The following is a 19,641-nucleotide window of genomic DNA, read 5'->3' as shown; positions in this document are numbered from 1 at the left end:
GTGGCCTCTCTGTGTCACTCCCGAAATGCCAGCAGAGCTGCCCCCTGACCCCCTCTGGGTGATCCCCTGCTCTGCTTACAGCCAGTCTCTGCCACCACAGCCCATCCCTCAACTCCTCCACACTCACCTCCCACCAGCACTGGGTGGGTGGAACAAACCCATCACACGGAGCACTTTGGGAGCCCTGGCATCAGTTTTTCCCCACTTGGCCTTTATGGGGTGGCTTTATGAGCAGGAAGCAAACGTGCATGGCAAGGGAGTTGTGTTCAGTGAAGGGCCACGGTGAAGCCTCAATTTTAGGAAGGGAGAAGCAAGTTAGAAAACCTCAGAAACCCAGCTAAAACCAACAGAGCTCGAACACTTCCACAGGGCCCATCCCAGCTGCAGCAAGAGGAGGGTGCACAGCACACAGAGCTGCCTTGGCTGGCACCCACAGGGTGTTTCCCAAGAGAACAAGCTCAAAAGGCAGGCAGGGAATTCGTCAGAGGATCCCCTCCACACCCAAGGCACAGATCCCAGGGATCCCAGCACAGCTCCTCTGGGGCCCTGCCAGTCCTGCAGCCCATCCATTAGGGCTCAGTCCCAAGACATTTCCCATAAAGCTATGCAGGGAGCAGGGCTGGAGCAGGCACAGGCTGCACTGGGGGGGTTCTCATGACAATAAAATTGGAACCACAGAGTCATTGGTTTGGGTTGGAAAGGACCTCAAAGCTCATATCATTCACCCCCTGCCATGGGCAGGGACACCTTCCACCAGCCCAGGTTGCTCCAAACTCCGTCCAGCCTGGCCTTGGACACTCCCAGGGATCCAGGGGCAGCCACAGCTTCTCTGGGCAACCTGTGCCAGGGCCTGCCCACCTGCTGAGTAAAGAACTTCTTTCGAGCATCTAATCTAGACCTCTCTCAGTTTAACCATTCCCCTTGTCCTCTGGCTATTTCCCTGTGTAAAAGCACGACAGGTGCCCCAGGGTGAGAGGCAGGCCCAGCTCTGACACCCACACAACACACACTGTGCAAACCTGCCACCAGCTCATGCACCAGTGACACACATTTGGTTCCCTTCCCCACTCGCCATCTCCCAGCCGCAACAGACCAGCTGCCACCTCTCCCAGGGAGAGCAAATTCCCTGTCCATCTGATGAGACAGTGCCCAAGTGGTTTCTCCAGTCCCTTTCCCTGTGCAGGCTGCAGCCACAGGTACCTCTTCCCTTAGAATCCCAGAATCATAGAATGGTTTGGGTTGGAAGAGACCTTAATGATCATCCAGTTCCACCCTGTGCCATGGGCAGGGACACCTTCCACTAGCCCAGGTGGCTGTGCACCCAGAGCAGTGTGTGCACATGGTTCAGGGGTACCCAGGTTAAGTTTTTCCAAGCTCCTAGTAAATCCAGGGTCCTCAGGAAATGACCAAATAAACTGCTTTGAGGCAGACTGTCCCCACAGCCCAGCTGGCCACCCAGGAGCTCAGGATTAATTGTAAGCCCAGCAAAATACTAGGAAAGCCAAAAATAAACACAGCAAAAGAAAAGCATTTCCCACTGAAAAGCCATGGCCAAGTAAAGGCTCTTCTGGGCTGGCTCCCAGGAGGCAGCTCTGATTCATTTATCGTGCCACTCGTATAAATGTCTCTCTTTGGCTGTGCTGCTCCCTGGGAGCTCCTTCCAGCCTGGGAGAGAATGGGACCATCATGGGGACACAGCACTGGGCCAGCACTTGGCTGGGGCAGCAGCAGCACCTCCAGCCCCTCCCAGAGCCTCCCCCAGGGCTCAGGACCACACTGCCTGCACACAGCAGAGCTGCAGCCCCAGGAACACGGGGGTAGCGCTGGCTGACTTTGGGAAGATATTTAAACAACCACCGTCTGATCTCTAGATACTGCCTTGCCCCCAGAGCATGGCCAGTGCCTCAGCAGCAAAAACTGTGTCATGGTAGCACTGCTAATGGGAGAAATGGCCCATCAGTGCTTTGGGTGACATCAAACTCAGAGATGTCACCTTTCCCAGGCTTAAGATCGAGGCACAGCCCCTCAGCCAGGCTCTGGCTCCAAGCCCAGCTGAAGCCTCATCTCACTTCACCACATGCTGTCAGAAATCGAGGCTTAAAACTGACACATCAAGGCCTGCAAGAGCTGATACCCCCCAAACCATAATGCCCAGGCAGGCTGGGATGGCAGAATCCCTTTGCTGTCTCACCCAGCAGGCCTAAAATCCATTTTATGAGTTGAAATGGAAGCAGCCAAGTGAGGGACTTGGCAGCTGCTGTTCTGGACAGAGGAGCAGAGCTGGGGGGAGCAACACAGCCCAGCCCAGGCAGCTTCCCAGGCCATCCTGCTGCTGGGGCTGCCCCTGGATCCCTGCAAGTGTCCAAGGCCAGGCTGGACAGGGCTTGGAGCAACTGGGCTAGTGGAAGGTGTCCCTGCCCTTGTCAGGGGGACAGAATGAGATGAGCTTAAAGCTCCCTTCCAACCCAAACCATTCTGTGATTCCATGACCCCTGAACTGCCCTGCACTTCAACCTGGCTGGCACAAGGGCAGGGAACATCCCACTCCACAGGGAATGGCAGTACCAGCACACTCCCCTCTCACCCTGAATCCCAGTCTGGTTGTGCTGCTGGTCTTTGCCAACCTTAACGTGCTCCACAGAGACCCCAGGGCACGGTCTGCAGGGCTCTCAGTCAGGGCAGCAGTGCCAAAGGGAAAAGTCAAGGCTGCTGTGGGTCATCAGGAGTCAGGCCATGCCCTCCTGCCTGCAGCTCCCAGCTGTGCTGAGGTGACCAGGGACAGCCAGGCAGTGCTGCAGCAAACAGGCTCCTCTCCACCCTCAGCCCAGGGACAGCACTGCCCTGGGCTCAGGGGACAGCACATCTCATCCTGCTCCCACTGCTGCTCCCTCTGCTGCTCCCACTGCTGCTCCCCGTCCTGCCTCACATCTGGAGCAGCTGCTGGCCCAGCCCGTGGCTGGAGGTGGATGGAGAGCAAGAGCAGCTCCCACCAACCATCCCTATGCACGTGGATAATGCCACCAAGAGCTGCTGTAATTACCATTATTAATCCCCCCTCCCTCAGGACACATTAGCTGCAATTGAGGGATGGAGAGAAGTCCCTGGACTTCATAAATCAACTTGTGACAAAGAACCAACGTCTGCACTTCAGTGTGTGCTGGACTCAGCCCCAGAGTGTGCCCAGTGCCTCCCAGTGCCTCCCTCCACTCTCTGCTGGCCATCCCACGGCATTCCCCCCTCCCACAGTCCTGCTCACTGAAGCAGATCCTTGATGGTCAGACTCAAGGGACTCGGCTGCTCGCTATGACCAACACTTTTGCCCAAACTGAGCCAAAGGTTGGCTGCTCAGGCACAAGGAATGGAAAACAATGTGCCCCAAATGCAGCTGGCACGATGCATATGGCTCACTGAGGGGCTTGTGTTTGGGGTGGGATCTGTCCACACAGGCACACTGGTTTAAGACTGTCTGAATTCAAACCAGGTCTCTTAGGCAAAAGCAAACCTCAGCTAGTTCCATCTTTACCTGAGTTAAAGTCAGCCTAGATGAACATGAGTGGAGACAGAATTAAACAAATCAATTAACTAAACCAGCATGAAGTTGAGTCAGGGCAGGATTAGGTTGTATATAAGGATAAGGTTCTTCCCCCAGAGGGTGGTTGGCACTGAACAGGCTCCCCAGGGCAGTGGGCACAGCCCCAAGGCTGCCAGAGCTGCAGGAATGTTTGGACAACACTCTCAGGGACAGGGTGGGATTGATGGGGTGACTTTGCAGGGCCAGGAGTTTGTGGGTCCCTTTCCACTCAGGATATTCTGTGATTCTCTGAAATCTGTGATACCAGTGGACCCAAAGCAACTGTCCTTCATGGTGGACAATGTCTCCATGGAGGTCCCAGCCCTGTTGTTGGCAGGAGAGCCAGAGGAGTCATCCCACCAGACATAAGCTGCCAAATCTCTTTCAGCCCTGGGATGCTGAAGACCCTCCTCCAGCCCCCAGGAGCCACTTCCAAAGCAATTCCTGTCCAAGTGCACTCCACAGCTGGAAGTGCAGATGTTCAGGGCTGCAGGTTCTCTCAAGAGCAGGAAATGCCACACTCCTGGACACCCAGAGTGGTGCCAACACTGACAGAAAAAGTGACCTGAAATAAGAGGAGGGAAGACGCAGCTGGTTGGAAACCTGCTGCCTGTTGCAGAATGGCTGGTGACCTTGCAGGGGACAGTGCCTGGTGACACAGCCACTGGGCCTTCACTTCACCTGAGACAAACCAAAGGGTCCTTCAGCCCAGGCCAGGGTGTTCCTGTGCAGCACAGAGAGCTGAGCAGTGAATCCCAGCCTGCATGGCATCACCCACCCCACAGACAGGCTGCTGTCGAGTCCTGTGGATACCGTGAGTGAGAACATTCCCGGCACAAGGACTCCAGCCTGTTCTCCGAAGGGAAAGGGACAGACAGCCCTCTAGTGTAAAGCCAATGCTAACCATATTTGCACAGGTATGGAAAGCATTAATCACGGCCAGGTCTGTGCTGGGGGTGGGTGCTTGGGAAGGAATCTGTGCCCAGGGACAGGGATTTGCTCCCAGCACATCTCCCACTGCCCCTCAAAACACGCCAATGCCACAGGGATGTGCAACCACGGAATCATGGAATGCTTTGGGTTGGAATGAACCTTAAAGCCCATCCAGTCCCACCCCTTGCCATGGGCAGGGATACCTCCCACTAGCCCAGGTTGCTCCAAGCCCCATCCATGGCCTTGGACACTTCCAGGGATCCAGAGGCAGCCACAGCTTCTCTGGGTAACCTGTGCCAGAGCCTCACCACCCTCAAAACCAACAATTCCTCCCATCTATCCCTGCCCTCTGGCAGTGGAAAGCCATTCCTCTTGTCCTGGCACTCCAGGCCCTTGTAGTGCAAGTCCATGTGTGAGTCCAAAGGGTCCCAGGGGCTTTCAGGTGACCATTTCTCTCTGCAGAGACAAACCCCATGTTCACAAACTCAGTATTTGCTCTTAGGATTTCGAAAGACACCTCTGGTCAGGGGAAGGTGTGGGGCCTTCACAGCCTGACCTCAGCACTTACAAAAGGCTTCTGAAACCCCAATTTTCCCGGCAGCTGAAGGCACATCCCTGACAGAGCCCCCTGTGGTGCCTGGAAGGAGGGAAAGCTGAATTTGGGGCTGCCAAAGGTATTTTCCTTTCTTTTCCCTCCTCCCTTCTGCTTAAGAGTGAGGCTGAGTTCCCATCTCCCTGCACATGGCTGTGTTATGCACACGGTTATTGTCCGTGGCTCCATCATCGCTCACAGCCTTAAGAAAGACACACAATTAAAATCAATATTTAAAGTCATCAAACAAGCACATGCAAATTTTACCAGGCACACAATTCACTTTGACAGAACAACACAGGGTGCAGAGCCCAGAGCTGTGCTGGAGTGCCCAGAGCAGAGTTCTGCCCACAGTCTTCAAAATTTAATGAAAACGCACCAGTTTTAAACACTTTCCCAAATCCAGCTCACAAAATCTGTCACTTTGATGTGAATGGTCCCAGTCTTAGACTAATCAGTCACTTTTACTTCCTCTTTAGTAGCTAAAGACGCAAATGAACTCCCAGCAAACTGCACAGCTCCAGGAGAAGAATTTAGCAACCAGATGGTTCTTGCAAAAGATTGGTTTTTAACAAAAAAATAAAATTTAACCCATCTCCCCAGCGAGCAGCTCGCAGGAGATGATCTGACACATCACAAGCAATTCTGAACTGTTGTCTCAGAACATCATTTGTGCCGTGGAAATGCCCCTTCCAAAATCATCATGTAAATTATAATTATCACTAATAACTGATCAATTAGCACAAGTCCATGCAAGGCACTGTAATTATCCTGTGCACTCAGGGAAGAAGGGGAAGCATCACATTTCAATGCAAACAGTCCTTTGTTTCCAGGGAAGGTGCAGCCCAGAGAGATGAAAGAAAGCACAACTGCTGAAAAGGCACCAGGGCTCAAAGCCATCTGAGGGAATGTGTCCAGCTCCCACAGGATGGAGCAAAGCTGTGACAGGCTGGAAACTCCCATCCAGGCAAGGAACCTCAGTCTGCTGCTGTATTTCCATTTGCTTTCCCTGGACTGTTTTCATCTCCATGTGGAATTGTGGCTGTGGATGGGGATCAAAGCAGAGCTGACAATAAAGACTCTCCAGACCCTCGTGGATTAAGAACAGAAATGCTGGACAAGAAAGTTTTTCTGAGTCAGCTCCAGAACTGAACAGCAAAATGAGTATCATTGGACAAAAGGATTTTGATTCCCTCTGGATGCTGATGGGGGAAGGAAGAAGGGAGCCCATGTCAAGCACTACCTTGTCCTTGGCTCTCTGGATGGAACTCGGGCAGCAGCACACGGAGCAACCATTCAGCAGGTGATCTGGAGAAGAGAAGGGCAGGGTGGGAACCCTGCACTTCTCCAAATGCTTCTGACCCACTGCTAAACAACACTTGGGTACCACAAGGAAAATAATCATGTGCAGGTTGGTATCATTGACCTGAATGTCTGAGCTTTCTGAAGGAGTGAAAGGGGAACAGTATGAAGAAGTAATATTATTATTAATGGTACAAGAAGTGCAGGAACTTCTGCACCTGGGGCAGGATAGTCCCATGCATCCAAAACAGCCTGCAGAGGTTGAGCAGTTTGGTGTGAAGGGCCTGGGAGCTGTGGTAGGACCAAGGTGAACATGAGCAAATGGTTGCCCTTAAATATGGCAACTCCACCCTGGGCTGTGCAAGGAGAGTGTGGACAGTGGAGTGGGACAGTCACTGCCCATCTCCATTCAGGGCTGGGGGGCTGCACCTCCAATGCTGTCCAGCTAGGGTTTCCTGACTACAAAATTAACTTGGGGAAAACAAAAAGTTCCAATGGAGGATGAGCTCAGTTAGAGAATCACAGAATCATTTAGGTTGGAAAAGACCTCTGGGATCATCCATTCCAACCTTTCCCCAGCAGCACCACCATGTTCACACCAAACTCTGTCAAGTGCCACATCCACACACTTTCTGAACACTTCCAGGGATGGGGACTCCAGCCCTGCCCTGGGCAGCTGTGCCAGTGCCTGAGCACCATTTCAGTGAAGACATTTCTCCCAATATCCAACCTGACCCTCCCCTGTGCAACTTGAGGCCATTCCCTCTCCTCCTGTGCCTTGTTCCCTGGGAGGGCAGACTGACACTCAGCTCACTACACCCTCCTGTCAGGGAGTTGCAGAGCCAGAAGGTCCCCCCTGAGCCTCCTTTTCTCCAGGCTGAGCCCCCCCAGCTCCCTCAGCCGCTCCTGCTGCTCCAGCCCCTTCCCAGCTCCGTTCCCTTCCCTGCACACGCTCCAGCCCCTCAGTGTCTCTCCTGGCTGAGGGGCCCAGAAGTGCCCCCAGGGCTGGAGGTGCCCCAGCAGTGGCAGCACAGGGAGGGCACTGCCCTGGGGCTGGGACACACCAGGACTGGCATAGCCCAGGATGACCACGGATGGTCAGAAGCCTCCAGTGTGTCTCAGAACTATGGAATCACTACAGCACAGAATGCTTTGGGTTGGAAGGGACCTCAAACCTCCTCCAGTGCCACCCCCTGCCATGGGCAGGGACACCTTCCACTAGCCCAGATTGCTCCAAGCCCTGTCCAACCTGGCCTTGGACACTTCCAGGGATCCAGGGGCAGCCACAGCTTCTCTAGGCAACCTGTGCCAGGGCCTACCCACCCTCACAGTCAACAATTCCTTCCCAATATGTGTCCTGATATGTCCTCGAAGGTAAGGCAGAGGGAGTTAGGATGGTTAGGTCTGGCAAAGAGGAGGTGGAGGGTGATCTAATCACTGCCTACAACTACTCAAAGGCAGTTGTAAGGATGACAGAGCCCAACACACCTCCACAAGACACAGCATAGGGACACAGTCAAGAGCTGCAGCTTGGGAGGTTCAGTTCAGACATTATGAAAGGCTCTTTAATCAGCTGCTACACTGGGAAAGGCCAGTGAGGCTCCACCATTGGAGGTTTCCAAAGCTTGGATAGAGAAATCCACAACAGCCCTGCTCTGGACCCCTCCCACCAGCACCTCCAGGATTCTGGGATTTGGCCATGCTAAAGTGTGTCCTCAGAGAGGTCTCTGCCACTGCACAGTGTCAGGACAGGCTGCTGGCACAGGGTGCATTTGAGGACTAAAGAGCTCCAGGGAAATTCTGCTTGTAATTACCATTGATGTGGGACACTGTGCTGGGGGAGCTGTAACAGTACACAGAAAATATGTCCAGGGGCTTCATCCCCCAGTGCAGTCAGCAAAACCAATGCAAAACAAACGTCTGGAAGTGTCTGCTGCCTTCCTGAGTGTCCCTGTCAAGGTCCCTGACTGTGACCACCACCCTCAGGTCCTCTTTGATACCTCCCCCAACACCAGCTCCTGAGCTCCCAGGGAAGGAGTTCATTTACCCCCATCGAGGGTGGACCCAGCACTGCTGCCCCGCCACTGCCATGGTCAGTGAGAGACCAGGGGTGCCCTGACCATCCCAAAGGGACGTGGGCTCTCCTGGTGCTGACCCAGGCCAGGTGACCCAGGGCTGGAGCGCCCATTCAGGCAGGCCAAGAAGTCTGAGCGATGGAGGAGGACAGGATATCTCCATCCTTGGCAGGACAAGCCCATGAACAACCAGAACTGGCTTTGCAATTAGCTTTGCTTGGAGTAAGAAGTTCCTTAAATCCCTGCAGATGTACTCTCCAGAGGCACTTCAGGTGAATCCAGATGATACCTCCAAACCATTCTATGAAAGCAAATGTTCTGTAACCCTGACTTGCCTGACCCACACAGAGAGGACCCAACACTGCTGACTATTGGCTGCTTGAAAGTCTAATGAGGGTGATGCCTCAAACTACTGAGCTCTCAAGAAACTGAACTAAAAATCACAGCACTGGAGTGTTTTCTTGCTTCCAACTTCCTCGATGTACTGCACGTGCTTATGTAGTGCTTCTGCTTTTCTTGGCAATCAGGAAGGATACAAAAAAACCTCAAGCACTTGTCTAATTCCCTGATTCCAAAAGCAGAGACTTGAGAGGGACAATAAATACTGTAAATTTTACTGGTGCTATTGATCAGCTCCAGTGTGAGGGCTGGGAAGGAGGCAGGTCAGCCCAAAGAGACAAACCTGCTGTTGGTGCAGCAACAGCCAAAAGGAGAACATCATCAGTCTTGTCACCTGACACTATGTCACTGCTGAAGAAGTGATCAGTGATTGCACAGACCTCCAGGTTTCAGCTCTGGGCTGAATTTAAGCATGTTCTGGGTCCCTGGGGAGATAACTCAGCATCAGTCTCTGAGGGCTTGAGCTGGAAAAGCTGAAACTGCATCACAGAAAGGCTCATTGACCTGGTCAAGGATACAGAGACGTCAGAAACAGGGCCAAGACCAGACTCCAGAGGCCCTGACTTCTGGGAGCTTTCAAAAAGCCAAGTAAACCTGGAACAGTCCATGCCACACCACATGCAGAGGTTCCTGCCTTTCCCAGGCAGGGCCCGGCCATGCACACACCCCAGGGAGTGTCTGTGTCACCTGGACACTCTGCTCTGAGCCTACACATCCCAGCTGAACAGCACCACCACCACGGCTAATCAGCCACCCAAACCTGCCATTTCTGAGTGTCCCCACAGCCTCAGTGAGACCCCTGTGCAGGCTGAGGTGTTTGCACATTTTAGCAAACTCTGCACGAATTGCTTCGGCATCTCTGCAAACACAGGAGGATCCACCCTCTGCTTCTTTTAGCTGATTAAGACTTTTCAGTACAATTGTCCCCTTTTCCCTCAGTATCTGGAAACCTCCAGGAGTTGCAACCACAGCAGGAAAGGGGAGGAGAGGCTGGGCTTTGTAGATCACAAGCCTCACTCCTCCCTCCCACACCTCCGTGTGTCTGTGATGGAGAAGCCCTGAAACCCTGTTACTCACAAATCCCAGACGGCCCCTCCTGGCTCTAGGACACAGCACAGAGCTTTCCACGTGGACAGGAGAAGCCTCAGTGCAAAGCCCAGCCCTTGCAGGCACCGTGCTGAGATGTTCCCTTTTTCAACACCTCTGTGCAGTGGTGCAGGATACTCCTATTCCACTGTGTCCATGCCTCCTGCAGGAAGAGAAAACCTCTTCAGGAACATCAAAAGAGGAGCTTGGCACTCAGAGATTTGTCTTAATGAAGGTGACAGCAGCAGAAAACATTGCAAATCCAAGGGGAAGAGCACACACACCTAATTAGACCGACTCCTTTCTTCTCCCTCCTGTTCCACAGGCTGAATCCTGGGGCTGCAGCTCCAGCCTTTCCACCGGGATGGACTCGGCAGCACAGCAGGGCTGAGCTGCCTGAGCCACAGGCACAGCAGCCATGTGCAGGCTCAGAGCAGAGATTAGAGCTCAGCTCTTTGCAATCTTCCTTGTCCTGCTTTGTGTCGAGGCTCTGGCTCAACTGATTTTCCCTCTCCTTCCCCCTCTCCCACAAGGCTCAGGAGGATGGGAAGGGAAGGAAGACACAGCCCTTTCCAGGGCAGGCACCAGTCCTCACAGCAGCATCACTGTGCCTTAGAGCTGCCCTCCAGAGCATCCCCCCCCATCCCTGCCCCCAGCTCACAGACTCCTTGCTTCTTCCGAGCCGAAAAAGGTGGAATATTCCCATATGTGCTGCTGGATTTTGCTGATTCTGCTTATTCCTTTGGAGGTTTAATGGCCAAAGTCATCACAGGTGTCAGAAGAAGATCACACAGCACTGGCCTGTGTCAGTAGCCCCTGACTGGCTCAGGGTTATCAAGAAATCTGTGGAGACGTTAGTTGTGGACTAATGTCCCTTGCCAGCTTCCAGCTCCACAGGGAGCCACCAGGATAAGTGTAGGGAGCAGTTCCCCCGCCTGCTCGTTCCAAGCCAAGCATGTGAAAGCAGAGGGAGACTCGTTGTGTAGCAAACTGTCCCCTTCCTCCTCCTGCTCCTTCTCACCACTGCTGTGGACAGCACAGGCTCCCAGGAGGTTTTCCCCAAGCAAATCCCAGAGCAGCTGAGCACGGGATGAGGGTAATTACTGAGGGCCCTGCCGTGTTAGGCCAGGGTGGAACACGGTCCCTGTGCCGGTGGAGCAGCACCAGCACGTGCTGCCCACAGCCTCCAGCACAGAGACACCCTGGGGCTTTCTCACCACTCCCTGGACCAGCATTGTGTGGGAGAACATCACACAACCCACAGGGACACAACAACACCTGCACCGACACAACATCCAGGCACCTCCATCCTTTTACCTAAAATTTCTCTTTCAGGATATTCCTGTTCAGAAAACCCGTCCAAACACACCCTTCGATGGTCTCTGATAGTGCCACAGAATATGGGTCTGAGATCTGTGCTGCCTGGAGGGGAAGGGGAAATCAAGCCCAGAAAATGCATTTTGATAAAAAATGAAGATTATAAAAACAGGAAATGTAAAATTATACGATGAATGGTGTTTTCTCTTAAAAAAAAAAAAATGAGCTGCTCTCACATGGGTAGATAAGTAGTCTCTTATGTTAATATAGGTTCTCATATTACAGGGTTTTGCATTTGTTAAAAAAAAAAAAAAAAGAATAAGCATGGAAAGCCCTTTTTCGATATAAATGAATTGTGTTAATAAGGCAGCAAGTGCTGAGAACAGGGAAAGCTCTGCCTGTCCAACTGCCCCTGGTGGCTATTTCTGGCTTACAAGGCACTTGAAGCATCCTGGCAGCCCACAGTGGGAAATGTAGTCCAGATACAGTAGAATGGTCACTCAGCTAAACATAATCTCCCAAGGTTCATAAGGACTTCCCAGCCAGACCTGCCAGCAATCCAGGCTACCCGGCCTCTCACAGGAGCAATTCATAAACCGCAGGAAAAAAAAGGAATAATTCAAGCCCCTCAAAGCCTTGTTCTATAAATAAAGCTGTTGTAACACAGTTTTTATATTTCATTATCCTCTGTGTTGTTCCACATTATGCTGGTAGCAGCCGGGAATGTCACTGTGTGGAGAAGTGCTGTGCTGCACCAGGATCTGGGATGGTGAGGAGGGGGGATCCGGGTGCCTGTACCACACCCAGCACCTGGATGCTGCTCTGCACAGCCACAGCCCCCACGAGCACCACGGGACACAAAGAGCCCCAGCACAGCCTGGCACCAGCAGTCTGAGCACAGCCCAGAGCCGCCGGCTTCAAATTGATGAGTGACTCCTGCCCAGGCTCCGGCTCACAGCAAATGGAAGCTGAAACACCGGGATCCCCTGAGGGCCCCTGGGAGAAGCTGGCACCGGATCCTGCTCCCAAGGTGTTCCCCAAAAAGGAATAAATGGGCCATTTCAGGTTTAAAACCGACGCAAAGTCTCTAAAGGAGATGGTGTGCTGTTTGGACCAGAGCTTGGATGTGTCCTTTGATCATGACAATAAATCAGCCAGAGTGCCCTCCAAAACAGAAAGGGAAAAAAAAGAGTTATATTTGTGTCACTGATGGGAACGGGAAGCAAGCTGGAGACAGCACACTCGGGAAGACACTCCGTGCAGCAAGAGGCTCCGGATGCCCAAATCTCCCTTGCCCAGCAGTCTGGGCAGCACTGGCGCTCCCACGATGGGCTGATCCCTCCAGTTAAAACCTGCAATCCGTGGGCTGTGTTCCCAGCAAACACACCTGGGTGGCACATGCTTCTCCAGGCGCTCTGAACTGCAGCGGGAGAGCGTGTGTTCTGATGTGGGGCTGCATTTCGGGGCTCACCCGGACCCACCGCAAATAGCCAAGGCACGGCGGGACCGGGGGCTCCGAGAGTCCCAGCCCAGCCCCAGCCCCAGCCCCAGCCCCAGCCCAGCCCAGCCCCAGCCCCAGCCCGCACACCGGGACCGGGAAGCAAAGATTATCGCCAAAGCAGATGAAAAAGGGCTGTTTTCAGTCAGAGGATCGAGCTGTGCCTCTGTGCCACCCTCTGTGCTGCCATCCTCTGTACCTCTCCCCCGGAGGAGCGAGCAGAAAGAGGGGTCCCACCCCTGCACCCCCAGCTCTTCCCAGCCCCTGGCTAATGGGCACCAGGCTGAGCCGAAGCGGGGACACCCTGCGGGAAGGGCTCTGCGGGGAGCCCGCACCGCACCCCGGGACCCGCTGTGCCCCCGGGGAGCCCGGACCCTCTGCGAACTTCCCCGGCCGGAGGTACCCGGGGCTGGTCTGGCCCGGGACGGGCTCAGGGAGCGGGGTCGGTGCTCCCCCGGTGGACAGGCTGGGAGCGGGGGAAAGCCGGGCTGCCCCAGCCCCGCTCCCTCCCGTTCCGGTCCCCTCGGCCGCGGGATGCGGGTTGGGGAGCGCGGGATGCGCTTCCCCCGGCGGCATCAACTTCGCCCCGGTCATTCCAAGGCCAAGCCGAGCCGAGCCGAGCCGAGCCGAGGCTGGGCGGGGGCCGGAGGGGTCTCAGCCCGCTGCTCTGGCTCCAGCCCGCTGCTCTGGCTCCATCCCGCTGCCGAGCCGTGCCGGGGCTCAGCCCGGTGCTCGCTTCCTCCCGGCCTCCCCTCCCTCCGCTCCCGCCGCCGCGGCGCTCCCGCTCCCCCCGCGCCCTCCCCGCTGCCTCGCCCGGCCCGGCCCGGCCCCTCTTCCCCCGCGTGGAACCAGCCGCTCCCGGAGACTCCACGGAACAAAAAGTTGCAGCGAGGGAAGTTCCCGGCGCGGGGCGAAGTTGGGGCCGCGGCCGCCGCGCCCTGCCCCGGGGAGCGCCGGCCGTGGAGGGGGACGGGGCGCACCTACCTTCAGCTATCGCCCTCTTCATCTTAGGGGTCGGGGAAGGCACGTCTGGAGGCGCAAAGTGGAGCGGCAGCGGTACAATCCTTGGGAAAGCGGGGCAGATCCCGGTGCCAAACTTCAGCCCGAGCGCGGAGCGGCGGCGCACGGGGAGGGGGGGGCGCTCCCGGTGCCGGCGCCCTCGTTCATCGGGGGAATGAGCAGCCCCCGAGCTGGAGTCAGCATCCAGGCGAGGCTCCCCCTCCCTGCCTGCCCGCCTGCCTCCTCCTCCCTCCGCCCGTCCTTCCTCCCTCCGCCCGCCGCACGCGCGGGGCCGGGGCTGCGGCGGATCCCACGGCGGGGAGCGGAGCCGGCTGCGCTGTATCCCGGGAGCGAGCGGCGAGCGAGCGGGGATGGAGCGGCGATGAATGTTTTATGGGATCATGTGGTTTGACGTGAGAGGAATCAGCCTAGATCGGATTTACTGGCTGGAGGAGTGAGCGGGAGGACGGGGGAGCCGGGCACGGGCTGGCGGGGGGGAGGAGGGGCCGCTCCGACGGCGGTGGCTCCGCGGCGGAGCCCCCGCGGTGCGGCCGCGGCCCGGGCAGGGCTGTGCGGGGCCGGGAGGCTCATTCCTGGAGGAGAGGTGCCACCTAAAGGAAGCGGCGGAGAGGGACGCCCGGGCGGCGGCGGGCACCGGGCCCGCTCTCCCCTCCCCACCTCCCTCCGCAGCCGCGCCCGCACCGCCCGGGCTCGGGGTCCGCGGCTCGGAGCCCCTCCCGGAGGCACCGGAGACCTCGGCGGGTGTTTGTCCCCTGCTCTGAATCTGCGCACCGGGGAGGCGGCGAGAAACACCCGAACCGGCGGTGCTGCCTCTTCCTCACCACATTCTGCTGCTGCCGATGCGGAGCTGCTGCCGCCCCGAGGGAAGGATGGCAGAGAGGCCCTTGGGTACAGTCCGAAAGGGAGCTCTGCCCTCTGTCCTAGCCCTCTGGCCACATCCCATCCCTGTCCCTGTGGGATCACTCTCCTATGTGCAGGAAAGACAGAGCTTACCTCAGTTTACCCGAGGAGCACGAGGCTCACACTGTAGGTGAGCAGGGTGAAGCCAGCTCCCATCCTGCCCCGGCTGCCTTCCCTGTCCGGCAGCGGCCGAGTGCTCACTGCACAGGCAGCTCCCATCTGCAGATGTCCTGGGAAGCAGAAAGGTGGATTTTTATTAAATGAACTCATTTGCTCAGTGGGGAAAGGAGGAGGGGAAGGATGGTGCCAGAGAAAGCTGAACATCTTCAATATGGAGAGGTGGTGGCTCCATCCCTGCTAGTCAGAGGCTTCAATTGCCACCAGACGTGTGTAGAGTATGTGTATACATCTGTATTATGTGAAACCCCACTTGGAACACTGCACACAGTCCTGGTGCCCCCAAGGTAAGAAGGACATGGAACTGGTGGAGCAAGTCTGGAGGAAGCCATGAAGCTGATAAGGGGACTGGAGCACCTCCCCTGTGGAGACAGTCTGGGAGAGCTGGGGCTCCAGCCTGGAGATGAGAAGGTTGTGTGGAGACCTCACAGCAACCTTGGAGTAAGAGAGGGGCCCACAAGGAAGCCAGGGAAGGACTTTCATCAAGAGCTACAGTGACACAACAAGGGGGAATGGCTTCCCACTGCCAGAGGGCAGGGAGAGATGGGATACTGGGAAGAAATTCTTCCCTATGAGGGTGGGCAGGCCCTGGCACAGGTTGCCCAGAGAAGCTGTGGCTGCCTCTGGATCCCTGGAAGTGTCCAAGGCCAGGTTGGACGGGGCTTGGAGCAACCTGGGCTGGTGGAAGGTGTCCCTGCCCGTGGCAGGGGGTGGGATGAGATGAGCTTTGAGGTCCTTCCCAACCCAAATCATTCTATGATTCCATGTACAAACTGTCTATATACCCTTACCTATGTACACCCAGGTATATAAATGTTATTGAACATTCACTCCTCACTTAGGTCACCCTAATATTGGCCATCTCCTGCAGCTTTGCACTCAGGGTTGGTGTCATAACCACATCTCTCCAAGGCCTACTCAGTTTATAACTTTCTGTGTAGGCATTGCTCCAAGGTGAGCCAGGAAAATTTTCTCCCAGTACAATAATCAGTCTTATCTCACCCAGAGGTCTATGGGGTGCTTCACAGGCATCTGTGCAAAAAAGAAATGCAACCAAAGAAAGACGTTAGTGGGCATCTGGGGAGATGACTTACCAAGTGTGGGCTTTGTTTATGAAACAGTCTCAGCTCGCCAAAGGTACCAAGCCTAGAATCACAGAATCACAGGATTGGTCCTTTTGGGTTAGAAGGGACCTTAAAGATCATCTGCCATGGGCAGGGTCACCTTCACAGTCTGGGAAGAGACAAGGAATGCTTCCAATGCAATCTGCTGGCAGCATACTTTGTGTGGGGCATCTTCTGGGAGGGAGGATGATCCTACCCACTCTGCTATTTCAGCATGACAGTCCAGCTACCACAGGTTAGGAATATGCTGTTCCTTACTTTTAAACACAGCTTCAAGCACTCTTGTTTCAGCAGTGCCCTCTGACTTCACCATCCCAGCTGGTGCATCAAGAGAGAGAGGTCACCTACGTGCAGACCATCAAAATCACTGCAGATAAAAGGACCCTGGAGCTGGAATTTCCTGGGAGAGGGCTGGAAGGTGAACAGGAGCACTGAAGGAGTTAACTGAAGCTCTAGTCACAAGGCCAAAAATTACAGGTTCTACCAGGAAGGCGGAGGCTGCGTGTGGCTGTTTGGCTGACATTTCTGAAAGGTTAATCTTGAAATGGAGAGAGCACATCTGTAAAGGGACTGACTTTTCTTGCAGATTCCTGCACCAATTTGGGCTGGTTTGAGACCCAACAGTTGTTACATAGAGGTCACCATGAGGGAACGTGGTGGCTGTGACCTTGGCGTGCTCAGCAGGGCTCTGCAGTGTGACAGGTGTCCTCGGGCCAGCTCCCTTCCCAAGCTCATGTCCCAAGGTACAGGAGACTGGATCTCCCTCTGTGCCTTGTGTTGGATGCTTGTGCTTCCCATTTCTCAACGAGTCAAGGTGTTGTCCAGCCAGAAGTGGGTGAAGGAGGAGTCTCCCAAGCAGGAGATGTCCTGGGGGAGCTGGGGTGCCCACAGTCAAAGTGTGAGTAATTCTGTACAGCTCCTTTGTACCTGGAAAGGAGCCAACATTCCCTGAGATGAAGAGACACCTTGCTTTGACTGGATAATTATATGTTCATCTCTATCTAATGCTTAATCACACTTAGATCAATTCTCTTCCTCTGGGTTGTGAATGTTGTTTGCAGAATGTCAGCCCTTCACCTGCTCTCTTTAACCCAGGTCTGTGAGAAGAGGGGCCTTGACATGTTTGGGGCACATTCCTGGGTTATGGACACTGAGGAGAACATGGAAGAGAGAGGTGGGTGTGGAGAAATAGAGAGGGCACATAAAATGGGGAGTCATTGCCCTTTGCTGTGGTCACACCCACCCCTTTTTTTTAATAGAATATAATAGAGTGAATCCCAATATTAAATAAGTGTAGCTTGTGCTGATCTGGCAAAGAGTTTTTACTTTTCTTCTCCACAGCCTCATGGCAGCATCTGTCCTGTGTCTGATGTGGCTCTGAGCATCTGAAAACGTCTCTTAGGGGAGCAAAAGAGAAAAAGAGACCCATTTACTTGCTCTCTCTAGTGGAAGAGGGGCTGGAACAAGATGATCTTTAAGGTCCCTTCCAACCCAAACCCTTCTGGGACTCTGCTGTGCCTCTGCCAAAGGCCTGGAACTGGCTGTGCTTGCAGGAGACAGGAGCAGACACGAGCACAGGGTGCACAGTGCAGCAGGGACAGTCAGCGGGGGGGGCTATAGCCTTATCCATAAGACAGTGGTCCCTCTGGACCCCTGGACAAGTCATCCTTCAGGAGACCCAAGAGGATCTTGTCTTAGGGTTGTGCTCACCTGCCCTGAGGACAGGCACGGGCAGACCATGGGGCACACTCAAATACAAAACTGAAAGGGCTCCCCAGACTCACCAGCACCACTGGGACTGCTGACACACTTTATGTGTTACACCTTCCACCTGCTGGGCTGTATGAAGGACACACAGATCCTGGCGCTCCCCTGGGCACTTCCAGCAGCTGAAGCCCAGACCCTGCGGATTGGGCAGACAGGGAGGCACAGGGAGGCTCTACATCAGCAAAGCTCCTTGGCCAGGTCTGGACACAGATCTGTGCTGACATAATTTATCCAGACACCCAGCATAGTTACTGCTCCGTTTTCAGGAACTGATGCACACCAGTGGGCAGAGAAGCTGTGTGCTGGCAGAGTGACAATTCCAGGAGACCTGAGTCCCATGAATACAAGATTGGATCATCCTTCCTGCACGCCAAATATATACAGATAGAATGTATATTTTATTTGTGTATATATATATATATATATTAGCAGTCAACATTAAGCTGTGTCAGGGCAGGGTCAGGTTGGATCTCAGGACAAGGTTCTTCCCCCAGAGGGTGGTTGGCACTGAACAGGCTCCCCAGGGCAGTGGGCACAGCCCCAAGGCTGCCAGAGCTGCAGGAGGGTTTGGACAACACTCTGAGGGACAGGATGGGATTGTTGGGGTGTCTGCAGGGCCAGGAGTTGGACTGGATGATTGTGGTGGTCCCTTCCAGCTCAGGACATTGTAAGTCCCGGGTTACATGTCAGGTCTGATTTCTTCCCTGCAGTGGGATGTGCCCTGGGTACCAGAACACCTCAGATGGCTGCAGGGAGAGCCCAGGAACCAGAAGACTTCAGCATGGCTGGGCACTCCTAGGCTCCTTTGCAGTGAGACATGGCATGACAGAGAGATGTGATTGAGTCCTGGGCCCTGCTGGGAGCTTTGCCTGGCTGGAAGCACCCACCCCCCATGGCAGGCTCTGTGCTCCACCTCCGTCAGCTGTCTCAGCTCATTACCACATCTCCTTGGTTCAGGAGGAGGCTCTGAATGTCTGTGTTGCTCCATGGGCTGCTTGGCTCCTACTGCCATGAAAAACTGCCCCGGAGCCTTGCACAGCCTGGAAGGGCAAGGCAGGGGGAGAAAAGCTTCCCCTCTGTCAGTGCAGCCACCCCCTGCTCAGCCAGCAATTCCCCACGGATGTTCCCTCTCCCGGGAAGGTGAATTATGAGCTCAGGGCTCCTGCTTCGTGATTTCGCTCGGATTTCAGGACTCTTTGCCTGAGCGATAGGGGCGGCTTGGACGAGCTGTTCCTGTAAATCACCACAGCCCTCGCTGCAGCCTGACACATCAATTCCCTCTGTAAAAGGTTCCCACCTGGTCCTGGCTGTGCTGCTGAGATTGGGATGCACCAAGAATCCTTTAGAGAATCCTATGGCTGTGCAGGAAGGGCCACACATTTATTCAGGAGCCGCTTGCAGGAGACTGCTCAGTTCAAGCCTTAGGGAGACTTATCTGGATGGGAACTGGCACACGGCTTGGAGCTGCCCTGAGCTCACTCTGCCCTGAGTGGGAACAACTGGGAACAATCACAGAATCACAGATTGGTTTAGGTTGGAAGGGAACTTAAAAGTTCATCCAGTCCCACCCCCTGCTGTGGGCAGGGACACCTTCCACCAGCCCAGGTTGCTCCAAGCCCCGTCCAACCTGGCCTTGGACACTTCCAGGGATCCAGGGGCAGCCACAGCTTCTCTGGGCAACCTGTGCCAGGGCCTGCCCACCCTCACAGGGAAGGATTTCTCCCAGTCTCCCATCTGTCCCTGCCCTCTGGCAGTGGGAAGCCATTCCCTGTGTCCTGTCCCTCCATCCCTTGTCCCCAGTCCCTCTCCAGCTCTCCTGGAGCCCCTTTAGGCCCTGCAAGGAGCTCTCAGGTCTCCATGGAGCCTTCTCTTCTCCAGGT

General features: G+C 55.1%; 1 protein-coding gene across 1 annotated transcript in view; it reads right to left on the bottom strand.

Moving 5' to 3' along the window:
- RTN4R (reticulon 4 receptor) overlaps positions 1-14,252 on the bottom strand; it is an 84,124-nt gene extending 69,872 nt beyond the window's left edge. Inside the window, exon 1 of the mRNA XM_027898553.1 lies at positions 13,758-14,252. Within this exon, the coding sequence (XP_027754354.1) occupies positions 13,758-13,779 (22 nt within the window). The 5' untranslated portion in view covers positions 13,780-14,252. The remainder of the gene's footprint in view (positions 1-13,757) is intronic.
- Between the last annotated feature and the right edge of the window lie 5,389 nt (positions 14,253-19,641).

The sequence above is a fragment of the Empidonax traillii genome, unplaced genomic scaffold (assembly GCF_003031625.1).
Source record: "Empidonax traillii isolate 1590-97213 ecotype Southwest subspecies unplaced genomic scaffold, ASM303162v1 scaffold603:size388340, whole genome shotgun sequence".
NCBI lineage: Eukaryota > Metazoa > Chordata > Aves > Passeriformes > Tyrannidae > Empidonax > Empidonax traillii.
The sequence above is the reverse complement of the archived record's forward strand: the minus strand, read 5'-3'. Positions and strand labels throughout refer to the sequence as shown.